Source organism: Emydura macquarii, unplaced genomic scaffold (assembly GCF_026122565.2).
Source record: "Emydura macquarii macquarii isolate MOO-44397 ecotype Brisbane River unplaced genomic scaffold, CSIRO-AGI_Emac_v2 contig_1551, whole genome shotgun sequence".
NCBI lineage: Eukaryota > Metazoa > Chordata > Testudines > Chelidae > Emydura > Emydura macquarii.
Genome location: NW_027131688.1, coordinates 9,898,954 through 9,912,067, shown reverse-complemented (window position 1 = coordinate 9,912,067; position 13,114 = coordinate 9,898,954). Strand labels below are relative to the sequence as shown.

The following is a 13,114-nucleotide window of genomic DNA, read 5'->3' as shown; positions in this document are numbered from 1 at the left end:
ACTAGCTGAGAGGAACCATTGGTCTGATTTAATATGACAATTCCTATGTTTCTAGAATATACTGAAGATGTAGAAGTGCATTGTCTATATTCAACACCAGAATTAGCTACATACATAGTACATTAGATTTTTCCCATAGGACAAGTTATCAAATTATCTTCAAGACTTACAGTAAAATTGCTGTGGGGCTTTGTGGGACTGTGGTGTTGCACTTTACATAAGGCAGACAATCTGGCCCCATTATGTAATGGATTCATTTCATTCCATTCATTTCTTTCTCCCTTTTGTCCAGTCCCTCTTCCCGCCACCATCCCAAATTCACCCACTGTGTTTAAGCTCCTGCCATAACACAAGGAGCTATATTAGACCATCCCCACGAGAAAAGGACACGGCCAGAAAGTGGACTTACTTTAGCAGTGCCTCCATCTCATAGGTCTTGCCTTCTGAAATTTATTACTTTTTTTTCTCCAAACCAAACAACATTCATTTTTACATGCACACAAAGCCAATACACAGCTTACCAAACCAGTACCTAGTACAATTGCTAGTATGCATACACTGATGGCTAACAATTAACTTGTCTATCAGATCAATGATCCATCTAGCCCAGTATCCTGTCTTCCGACAGTGACCAATGCCAGGTGCTTCAGAGAAAATGAATAGAACGGGTAATCATCAAGTGATCCATCCCATCACCCATTCCCAGCCTCTGGCAAACAGCAATCCCTGCCTATCCTGGCTAATAGCCATTGATGGACCTATCCTCCGTGAACTTATCTAGTTCTTTTTTGAACCCTGTTATAGCCTTAGCCTTCACAACATCCCCTGGCAAGGAGTTCCACAGGTTGACTGTGCATTTGTTTGTTTTAAACCTCCTGCCTATTATTTTCATTTGGTGACCCCCTTGTTTTTGTGTTATGAGGAGTAAACAACACTTCCTTATTTACTTTCTCCATACCAGTCATGATTTTATAGATCTCTATCATATCCCCCTTAGTCTTCTCTTCCCAAGCTGTAAAGTCTCAGTCTTATTAATATCTCCCCATGTGGAGGCTGCTCCATACCCCTAATCATTTTTTTAAAAAAACAAACAAAAAAACCAGAACAACGAGAGTTCTGTGGCACTTTAAAGACTAACAAATTTAATTTTTGTAGGCATGAGATTTCATGAGACTCAGCTCACTTCCTCAGATGCAGAGGTAGAATGATACAGTAAATAGGAAACAGATAGAAATAGAGAATCTCACCTCCTACTCAATGACTGTCATTAGCCCTCAAGTACCCGGCTTTCATCCACCTCCCCCATTGTTCTCTATGCACTTGTATATCTATGTTTCCTATTTACTGTATCATTCTACCTCTGCATCTGAGGAAGTGAGCTGAGGCTCATGAAAGCTTATGCCTACAAAAATTAAATTTGTTAGTCTTTAAAGTGCCACAGAACTCTCGTTGTTTTTGCTGCATATAGACTAACACGGCTACCCTTCTGGAACTAATCATTTTAGTTGCTCTTTTCTGTACCTGTTCCAATTCCAATATCTTTTTTTGAGATGGGGCAACCAGATCTGCACACAGTATTCAAGATGTGGGTGTTCCATGAATTTATGAAGAGGCAATATGATACTTTCTGCCCTATTAGCTCTCTTTCCTAACGATTCCCAACATTCTGTTCGCTTTTTTGACTGCCGCTGCACATTGGGTGGATGTTTTCAGAGAACTATCCCCAATGACTCCAAGATCTCTTTCTTGTGTGCTAACAGCTAATTTACACCCCCTCATTTCATATGTATAATTAGGATTATGTTCTCTAATGTGCATTACCTGGCATTTATGAACATTGAAGTTCATCTGCTATTTTGTTGCCCAGTCACAAAGGTATCTCACAAAACTGGATGACTCTTCACAGTCTGCTTTGGACTTAACTATCTGAGTAGTTTTGTATCATCTGCAAATCTTGCCACCTCACCGTTTCCCCCTTTTTCCAGATCATTTATGAATATGTTGAACAGTACTGGTCCCAGTACAAACTCCTGGGGGACACCACTATTTACCTCTCTCCAGTCTGAAAACTGGCCATTTACTCTTACCCTTTGTTTGCCATCTTTTAACCAGTTACTGATCAATGACAGGACCTTCCCTCTTATCCCATTACTGCTTTCTTTGCTTAAGAGTCTTTGGTAAGGGATTTTGTCAAAAGCTTTCTGAAAATTTAAGTACACTACAATCACTGGATCACCCATGTCCACATTTGCTGACCCCCTGAAAGAATTGTAGTAGACTGGTGAGGCACAATTTCCTTTTACAAAAACCATGCTGACTCTTCCCCAATAAATCATATTTATCTATGGGTCTGATAATTCTGTTCTTTGATTGAAATATAGTAATTTGCCTGGCACTGAAGTTAGGCTTACCGGCCTGTAATTGCTTGGATTGCCTCTGGAACCTTTTAAAAAATTGGCGTCACATTAGCTGTCCTCCAATAATCTGATACAGAAGCTGATTTAAATGAAAGGTTATATACCACAGTTACTAGTTCTGTAATTTCACATTTGCATTCCTTCAAAACTCTTGGGTGAATACCATCTGGTCCTGGTGACTTATTACTGCTTAATTTATCAATTTGTTCAAAAACCTCCTCTAATGACACCTCAATTTGGGACAAGTTCTCAGATTTTTCACCTAAAAAGAATGGCTACAGTTTGGAAATCAGCCTCATGTCCTCAGCCGTGAAGTCCGATGCAAACACAGCACTGACAAACTGAAAAAAGAGGAGCTCTGGAGATGAATGCAAAACCTAAATGACAGAGCCATTATTCAGGCATGTCAAATTTTTGGTCTAGCTAACTTGACAGCATCCCTTCCAAACACCTGTGTATTAAAAATAAATAGGAATGCTACTTAGCTCTTCTGGTGCTCACCTTCTGCAAAGCGTCCTGTATCACACTGGATTTCTCCTTTAGCAGCTCAACCACACAAAGGGCCTCATCTTCAGTGAAGATCATGCTCTTCATAGCCAAGAGAAAGTCCTTAAACTTTACTTCAGCATTTTCTATAATTAAATGACAGTGACATTGTCAGTTGTGAATATGTATTCACTTACTTTACTTCAAAATAATAAATGTATGTAGGCACATTCACATGCATTAGGATGTTTCAAACTGAAATTAAACAGCAAAGAGTCAAGTATTGAGTAAAGATAACATGCCTTATATTTAGAATAGACTCTGACAATGAAGCCTGCCAGTTGACTCTTTGGAATTCAGTTCTATCAGAATACCTACCACTGTTTGTGCACGAAGTAGAATTATATAAAGTCACCAACCACAACAAACGGACTAAAGAAAACAAAAACCAGCACATGAATTAGGTAGCGTGACTTGAGGTTGTGACAGCAATTTGCACTTCGTTCCCAATTTAAAGGGCAATTTGTATGATTTTGTAAGTAAGAGTGATGTGCAAATAGCAAGGTTACTGAATTCATCAAGCAGCATGATTCTGAACAAGAGAAATGGAAGTTTTCAAGAATAGCACAGCAACTGCAGTGTAAAATAACTGATTCATTCCTAGATTAAATTACAGAAGGCATCTAGCAGTAGGAAAAAGACTGATTTAATGTGGATAGAGAGACTAGTCAAATCCAGTTTGCTTATCTTTGTTATAAGAATGGTAGCAACAGTACAGAAAAATATAGTGCACTGAGTTATTTTAGTAAAATTTAACAAAGCTCTGACATATCCACTATATCTACCAAACATCAATTAGCATAAGAATGAATGTCAGTGGAGAAATTTGTGAGAGGTAATTCATTTGAAAGGAAAAAAGATATAAAAAAGACCAGTAAGAGATCCAAACCCACTCCCCATTTAAGATTTGACATGGGTACTGAGATACAAGTCAAATCAAAACCTACTCCCATTTACTAACGCAAAAGTGGTAGAAACACAGGTGGCAAAACAAATCAGTTTTTCCAGCACTCTAAAGATTACCCAGCAAGAGAACAAGCCAATAAATGATAGAACCCTGAAACCACAGACCAGGGAAAGATGTTGAGCAACTATAGTTAATTATCTGCTCTGTTCAGCAGATAAATCCGTATTAGCTTTGACCACAGGCTTGCGTATCAAGAAATAACTAGATTGAAACCGTCACTAATGCAGTCATCATGGAGCGAAACGCCAAAATCCCTGACTGGCAAGAGTCAAGTAGGTTAAGATGACACAGGAAGAGAAAACCTTGGCTCAAAGCAACATGTGCTTAGTGCTCTGCAATACAGGAAAACCTTACCCCTGTGCCCAAGAAGCTTATAACTGAAATAGGGGAATGTTTCTAAAGTAGGTGGACAAATCCCATATGACAGAAGAATTAGCCACATTTGAATTATGTTCCACTACAGAAGGTTACAGATTATGGAGTAAACAAGAAGGGATGGGTGTGACTGACAAGTTTTTAGCCTCACTGTGGTATTGAACAGCCATCTGGACTACAAGTACAGGGAAAAAGGAAAGCAGTGTAACAGTACAATGCTGGGACTCCAGTGCAAGTCCCCTGAAAGTCACCAGGATCCCTTCAATTCTATATTTAAAACGTTACTGCATATAGAAATCAAAGTGCCAAACAGCTCTCTGCCAAGTCATTAATTAGGTAATGTTTATAAGGACATCAAGAGACTGATCCTTGGAGGGCTTGATTAAGGGGTTACCACCTCACTCTCAGGTTCCCAGCAGCCCCCTCTTGCACCACTCACACATTTGAAGGTCACATTTCAGGGCGCTGCAGACACAAAAAAACCCAAAAGACTGGGGATTTCTAGAGAACAAAAAAGGGTTTTTTCCAGGATTAGGAGGATCAACATCTGGTTTCCTATTTGAATAATTTTTAACAATCTGTAGTGACATTCTCAAGATGGAGTTAAACTCTTCTGCTCTACAGATTAATTTACAACATCCACTGTATCTGGAAGTTGCATTAATTATATGGTCTCTTTGTAATATTACCTTTATCAGTTTCATTCTTCGGTTTCTTAGCACCACTTTTCTGGATCCCCTCCGTTATGTCTTGCTTTGCCATATCAGCCACTTCTCTCTTTTCCACCAAAGGGTTCAGATCAGAGTTATCCATCAAAGGAATGTACGTAGTTGCATGAATAAGAGGCTCATCCACCAAAGCTGCAACTAGAGTTCCATGGAATGGGTTAATGCTATTTAATAGTTACCTTTAGCATCAAAAGAGAAGCATATCATGCTAGAAAGAGGTGGGTGAAAAACATATCTGGTCCCCTTTATAAACTTCATCAGCTAGAGTTTCATATATCCCCATTTCTATTATTTGCCACAGATGAATAACAGTACAGCTCTTCAATTAACTAAGCAATTGAGTATCTCTAAAACAATGATTTAATAACTTATTTACATTTGCCAGTATCACCTGTCAGCACTTGACCAGCAGATGAATTAAACAGACTCATATTCCAACTTTAATGAAACAGCCACATGTAACTTTTATGAGGCTTGACTACCTACCGCTGCAACAGCCTTTTCAGACAAGGAGCGTTCAGCATTAATGAAGTTTAAGATGGAGAAAAAATGACTATTATATTTGTGAAGTATTGACCTATTTTACATCCTATACCCCCAGCAAGTTATTCCCATAAGCAGACTAAACTGTTTAAGCAGAATACACTATGGACAGTGGTCAGGTTTAGCATACTTGCAGACTGACGTTAATTTCACTAAGAAATCTAGTATTTTGCAACAGTAAGCTCACACATTATTTGTATTATTACAGTAATGTCTAGACATGCTGAGTGATACTGGGACCCCACAGTGCAAGGAAGCATATAAACACACTGCAGGAAAGAGTCCTTGCCAAAGAGCTCACAGTCCAAGTGGACAAGACACAGTGAGAGGGGAAACGGGCAGAGAAAGGTGGAGTGACTTGCCCGTGGTCACCTGGCAGGTCAGCGCTGGCAAGAGAAACCAGCTCTGACACCTTGGCGAGTGCCCTATACTGCCTCTGAATCATAAGTCATCATCCTGTACATAGTCATGTCCACTCCAGGAAGTTTACCATTACCTCCATCCTAAATCTAAGAGACGTTGAGCTGAACCAGGTGGAAGCCATACTACACACAAGCTCATTTCCCCCCGCCGTTTTAGTGAAACTGGCTGAAAAACAAAGTCTAATCCAAACAGGGATCAAAACTGCTTGGCGGTTGGACGCTTGTCTACAATACTTGTTTTCATGCCAGTTCAGCTGAACTGGTGCTGGAAATGATTTGAGTTTTTGGTCGATTTTCCTCTGCATAGGCAAGGTCTGCAGTCCAAAAAATGTTAGCACTTTGGCTGAAACAGACTGAAGGAAGAAAATGCCATATAGGATCAGTACCTGTCTGACAGTGACTAGCCCCAAACACACCAGAGACACATGCAAGAAATTCCATTTCCCACAACTATGCAATAAGCTACCTGAGGGGAAGTTCTCATGAAGCAGCTATTTTTATTATTAATAATTTGTATTACTGTAGCAGCGAGGAGCCCCAGTCATGAACCACTTCACTAAGCACTGTACAAACACAGAACAAGAGGCAGATGGTGAGAAACAAATGGGGACGTCCCAGGAAACGACAAGACAATATTGGTCAGCATGATCAGCCGTGGTCTCTCTCAGTGCACCAACAGTGTAAGTGTTGTCAAGCTTTCTGAAGGCTTCACAGTTAAGGAGAATTTTAGGGAGGGTTTTGAAGGAGGAGAATATAATGTTGCAGATGTTTACAGGAAGCTTCTCCCAAGTGTGAGGGGGCAGCAGGGAGAAAGCACAAATGTGCTTGGTTGAAAATGTAACAAGTGGGTGACAGAGGCTGGTATAATCGGCTGATTTAGAGGCAGGAGTGGACATCTCAGTCCGAATGTGAGATGATAGGGTGGGGATACTCCGTGAAGGGCCTGGAAAATGAAGACAAGCAGCTTAGGTCTGATGTGATAGCAAAAACAAAGGGAGAGCCAAAGAGATGGGTGACATGGGCAAAGCGTGGGCTAGAAATATGATCTCTGCAGAAGCATTTTGAATGGGTATGAGCAGGGCAAGAATGCACTTGTCAAAGCCAGAGAAAAAAAAAAGTTACAGTAATCATGGCGTAAAGGGATGAGAGCCTGGACAGGTTAGTGATCAGCTTATTCTCTGAAACATGAGGGTTTGTTTTCCTTAAACTGTGGATGTCCCCAACATCGTAACTGAACTGAACCCTAACCAACCCACTCAGGCTCAATATCATTGGGTGATAACAAATACCACAGGCTTGTGTTGTGTAAAACAAAAATGAGTCCCATCTGAGTTTGAAATGTGTTGCTTTTCAGTTTCGTTCCATATCCCCTTGAGACAAAGTATTTTAAGAAAGGGTGAATAGAAGCCTTGGGGTAATTGAAAGTTGAGAACTTTCTAATGACTTCTGCCTAAAGCGAGGTATCTTTTAAGTCTAAAACAAGACCCCGTTGAGTAATTTCTTCTTTTCTTTTAAGGAAATTAAAAGATCTCTACCCTTTAAAATTCCTACTTTTTTATTAGAAAAGCTACCCCTTTACTAGCGTTAGGGAGGGAATATTGGTTGTGGTCCTCAAGTGTCTGCCTATTTACATGATATCCACTTAATGAAATTTGAGCTAAGAAATATTCTATAGTATTTTCTCACCATTGTCAATTTTTTGTTTCTTTGTGGAAACTTTCTTCTTTCCTGATCCACTTTCTTGTTTTATCTCATGTTGGAACAGCAGTGGGTCTTGTTTTTTGGTAGGAGACAGAAACAATTCACTCTTTGAATCCTGGTCATCTGTAAAAAGGATATGATAGAAACACACACTTCTGTATTTACAAAGAGCTACATTTAAACAGTGAAAGTGCAATAAGCAGTGAAGTCATTCCAGACTGAAGACGTTCTCGCCTACACTATAATCAGAATTTAAAGTTGTGTGTGCATAAATAATAAAGCCAAATTACACCCAAAGGCAATACAGGGCTGTAGCAAACTTAGCAGCAGCAACCATGCTACTACACCTTAACATCAGCAACAATGTTATCAGACACAGGGAATTATACCCGCAAGCAGAACACAGAGCAGTGAAACCAAAGACTGAAACAAATGGCAACTGGCATCCTCTAGTTTTAACAATTTGAATCAAGATGCCTTACTGCACAAAAGCAAAATCAATCACTTTTTGTAACAAAAAGTAACTTCTCATTTTCAGCAACCTTTTCCTGCCACCCCCTTAAACAATTCGCCTCTAAATATTGGAACTGTGAGAAGCAGAAAATAACATCCCCTATTATGGAACTATTCCTTTTAAAGTTGCTTTTTAATGGACATTCAGTTCTCTTATTGGAAAAAATATACTAATTTTCCTGTCAGAGCTGGAACACACAATACAGGGTTATGGCATTAGTTTATGTAATCCAAGGACAAAAGTTAGTTGTGGTTGCCCTCAAAACAGTCTTTGCAAACCAAATTTCATAGCCATGTCCAAAAAAATGGTTTCTTAAAAGATCTGATTACCTGCACTAAGATGTAATACATCTGCTTTTCTATTCTAAACCACAAGGCAGCCATGTCACACTCCATGTGTCTAGCAGGTTAGAGCTGCATAAAAAAAGGCCAAAATCTCCAATTGTTTTTTTAATTATTTTAAGAGTCGGGATATTTTTTTAAACTGTTATTCATATTCAAGCAATTGTAGTTAACGCATTTAACATACCAGCTTTTGCCACCTAGATAATATGGATTAAAAACAAGACAGTCAGACTATGATCAGGCAGCTTTCTTGCCTTCTGTAAGATCAATCTACACTCTAGTAACTCAAGTTAGTTACAGTGGCTGTACCAGTTTCTTTTCTAGCTCCCGATAGCATTTTACTAAAAAAAATTCTATTTCCTACAGTTCCAAGATGGTTACTCAGTGGAAAGAGTTCTTATCGCTGATATCTGACTTTGCAGTAATCAACTTATATAAGGATCCTGGTACTTTAAGCAAAATGAATTGTCATAGGATACGAGGCTTTCTGTATGCCCTCTCATCAGAGCAGCTGTTACGTGCTAGGGTTTGCTGTAGTCTGGTAGCCGTATTGATCCCTGGATATGAGAGTTAAGTGGGTGAGTTGGTCTAATAAAAGATATTACCTCACCCACCTTGTCTCTCTCATGTCCTAGGGTCTCATTTTGGGATAGCATGATGGCAGAGCGTTCTAGCAAACACTTCTCTGCAGTCTTTGTGGTAATCAAGCTTTTAATAGCTAAAGACTAATTTAGCCAAACCACAGAACAAAGCAGAGTTAGGAGATAAAGTAGTTCTACCGCTCACCAATTTTGGCAAAGGAAAATAAATATTGCGGGGGGGAATAAAGACATCATTGCCAGATGAAATATGGAAGAAGCAAAAAACCCTTACAAACTAAAAATGAACTTCTGCCTGATGCAGAACTGGTAGAACAGTTCTGATAAATAGCTAAATACTACACTGCCTTGCAATAAGCAGAACACAATTTTGGCATGCAAGAAATATATGTAAGACGAGATACCAATTCCATTTTTCTGCTTCTTCTGCCCCTGTTTCTTCTTCAATCCTGCTGCTTCCGAGGGTGGAGTGGGCTGTTTTGTAACAGGGACTGGTTCAATTTTCTTGCCTGCAGGCTTGGAACCTTCTGACTCTTTAGACACGTGCTCCTCTTGCACAGTCTTATGTTTCTTCTCCTTCTTCTTCCGTTCTCTGATGCTGCTTGAAGCTTCAGTCAGACTCAAGGGAACAGGAACTATGTGCTCTTCATCTGCAATCAGGGCATCAGACAATTTAAACTCCCGAGGTGTGCTCTCAGAATCTGACTCGTGGAGGTTCCCATTCTGAGCTTCTTTCCTTTTGTTCTTTCTTTTCTCGGTTTTCTTTTTATCCGTTTTAGAAGGCACAAACTTTTGGTCCCTTTTCTGTTTTGCAAGGACTTCGTCATATAATGTTTCTTTCATGAAAAGCCAGAAGAAGAGGAAGATGACTGTAATAACCACTGAAGGAATGAGGATGATAAAATACGTAGACTCGTAAAACTCCATCGTGTTTTTCTTAACTACTTCTTAAAAAAAAAAAAAAAAATCTAAGGGCGAAAAGAGAAACAAGAATTAGTTTCAGGTCAGGTTTTTTCAGATTCTCATTCCTCAACTACTGACTACATTTTATAGGGAGTTTTGATATAGCAGCCTCAGTTACTTCTTCAGTGCAAATCTGAAAATCTAGATAAATAAGAATTTCTGGAACTAGTTATCTTTGGACAGTCACTTCTCAGAAGTTCTTCGTCAGAAAACAGGATACTGGGCTAGATGGACCATTGGTCTGACCCAGTGTGGCCATTCCTATGTTCTCAAACTGTACGGGAAAGTGTTGCAGTTTGTAAGACTAGTGCCCATTAGTTTGCAGGGGTTCCCCACCACCACCTAATTTTCAGGAATTTACATATTTAAAATATCACAAACACACTTCAACAGCTGTCAAACGAGAACCAATAAATACAGGGCAACGGGTGACCGTGTCACCCTCAATCCAAACCGTTTGCAAAAAGTTAAATCATATTTATTAAGTTTTAACCTGGCCAAGTTCAATCAAATTTCAGCCTCCTATTATATCCAGATTTCTGATAACCTAAGAAGTGAGCTGAACGGAAGAGGAAGGAGAGAAAACCAAGTCCTAAATCTTAGCCTACTTTGAATAATGTCCTGAATCTTAACCCAAAACAGTCTTTTTAGCCTCAAAACCAAGGCTTCAAAACATGCAAATTCAATAAACTCAAAAGACCAAGTTTCCCCACGATCTTAGCTGTGTACATGTCGTGACAGACTGACAACATCCTGCAACATCATGGACAAACCTTATGGAATTAAGATAAACTTTGCTGAATTATGTTAAACCTCATATGAATTAGGTCTGATACACAATTGCATTTTTAATTCAATGGAGCCTAAAGGTATGTGTTCGTGTGAAATCATATGTAACTCCTCCTGGAAGGAGCAGATGCTAATTCCTCTGGTTATCAGCCCCTTTGAAGCCACCCCCTCCAAAGGTTCACGTATACTCAAATTGGATTGTCCAGGAAAACAGACAAAGAGGATATGTTGGACAAATAGCCTGGTTTTAAACAGGCTCATGGCTTTCTTCCTGTTCCAGCAAAGGAACAAGACCTCCAGTCCATGGAGGGCGCCAATCCTTAGGGAAAGATTGGAAGAACTGTGTGCTTGTTCTGAGCTGAAGCTGTGATGAACTTGAAACCACAAGTAATTCCATAAAGTGAAGTTTGGAAGGACTGCTCCTACCAGAGCATATGTTAGGGCTGAGAGAACTGTGGTATGTTTATTAGCACCCAGTAGGTTCTCTGACTGTTTTTCAATAGTGCTTTTACCTTAATAAAATAGGCTTGCATAAGAAGAGTTGTGTGGTATCTAAAATTGTGGGCAGTCACACTAACCCAACCCTCTTTGAGGAGAAAGCAATCAGGAATGCTTGGGCAGCCTGTATCTGCTGGCAAGAACACAGTGAAGGCTGGGAACTGTTCAGCCTGGAAACACCAAAGTAAGAAGGGAGAGAAATGTGTGTCTCCAGCCAACAGAGGTGACAGCCAGGGGAGCCAGAGGCCTGAGCGCGAGTGCCCTTGCTGGTATACTGCGGGGAAACACATACACAGTTGCTCTGACCTGTGAAACATGTAATAAGCATTGATTATTTTAGTTTAAGTGTGTAAGAAGGCAAAAGAATTCTATGGTAGTTCATTGCATTACCATACATGCACATTGACACTGCAGTCGATAAGTGAAACAGAAATGCAAGGGAACATACATGCAAGCATTCACACATCAAAGTAAAACCATAAATCCTAATTTTAGGCCCAGACTTGAACACCTAATTTTAATTTTAGATTGGACACTAAGGATATACTTTGTTAGAAAGTGGAACAGAATTGGACTTTTGTACTGATGTTATTTTCCTGACTTCAACCTGCTTTAGACTATTAGTTTCCAAGGACTTGTCTACCCGGTGGAATAATGCACTCTATGGGAGTGTGATTGCCAAAGCAAACTAATGTGCTTCACGTTAATTGGTCTGTGTAGACTAGGCTGGTGTACTTTAACATAGTGTGTTTGAAAACAGCACTACATTAAAGCGCACCAGGCAACTTGTAGTGGCAGGATCTACAGGGGCCAATTAAACTAAATTGAATCAAGGCCACTTTACTTCTGCCCACACTGTGGTTTAATGCAGTTTAACTCTTAATCCACAAAGTTAGTTTGGATTAACATTCCTGAGTATCTCCGTGTAGGCAAGCCCAAAAGAAAAGAATCCATCTATAAACATCAGAGTTACAATTATTCAAAAAATGAACCTAGAATTCCACCTCAAAACATGCAACTACAAATTCACTAACTTTAAACTTAGTTTAAAAATAATTACGGTTGGAAACGTGAGCTTCAATGGAGTCCAGCTAACACAGTATCACTCTCTTTCCAACAAAACCTACACCTGATTATCAGAATGTAGATAGAGCTGAACAGTCAAGGAATCCAGCCTGTTTCTACAGCCATATAATTTTTGCCACCTCTAGCCACCCTATTTACACGGCTCATTCACCCATAATGGTGCACCCTAAATTATGTTGAAATATATGCAAAGGTCCTAGCAACCAGTTAGTAGGAAATTTTATTTTCTCCTGCATATCTAGAGTTAGTAACAGATCATTCTCTCTCTCACGCACACATCTCTGGGTAAGAATTTAGTGCCAGTTATAGCCATAAGTAAAAAGCAAGAAGAGGGACAAATGACAATTACATCACATCCTGACACTTTAAAGCAAGTTGCATGGAGCCTTTTTCCACCACAGCTTTCAGTACAGGGATTCAGATATAGCACTTCACTGGCTCCTTTTTATAATCCCTCTTTAATAAACCCATTAATCTTTCCCTGCTGCCCTCGGTCTGGGGTACAGCAAGCTGATAATTTTTCTAATTTCCCCTCCAAAGAAATAAGAACATCTTGTCAGCAAGGCCAACAGAAAATAATCTCAGTTTGTAAGCCAAGTCATTCTGATGATTTTAGGAGACG

At 39.6% G+C, this 13,114-nt stretch overlaps 1 protein-coding gene across 11 annotated transcripts in view; it reads right to left on the bottom strand.

Moving 5' to 3' along the window:
- The window catches only part of KTN1 (kinectin 1), a 105,416-nt gene that overhangs the window by 60,362 nt on the left and 31,940 nt on the right, over window positions 1-13,114 (bottom strand). For all 11 annotated transcript variants that reach the window (XM_067554833.1, XM_067554828.1, XM_067554827.1 and 8 more), the window contains exons 2-5: window positions 9,561-10,124; window positions 7,685-7,822; window positions 4,995-5,171; window positions 2,919-3,049 (exon numbers count right to left, since the gene is read on the bottom strand). In XM_067554833.1, coding sequence (XP_067410934.1) covers window positions 2,919-3,049; window positions 4,995-5,171; window positions 7,685-7,822; window positions 9,561-10,083 — 969 coding nt within the window. In that variant the 5' untranslated portion in view covers window positions 10,084-10,124. The remainder of the gene's footprint in view (window positions 1-2,918; window positions 3,050-4,994; window positions 5,172-7,684; window positions 7,823-9,560; window positions 10,125-13,114) is intronic.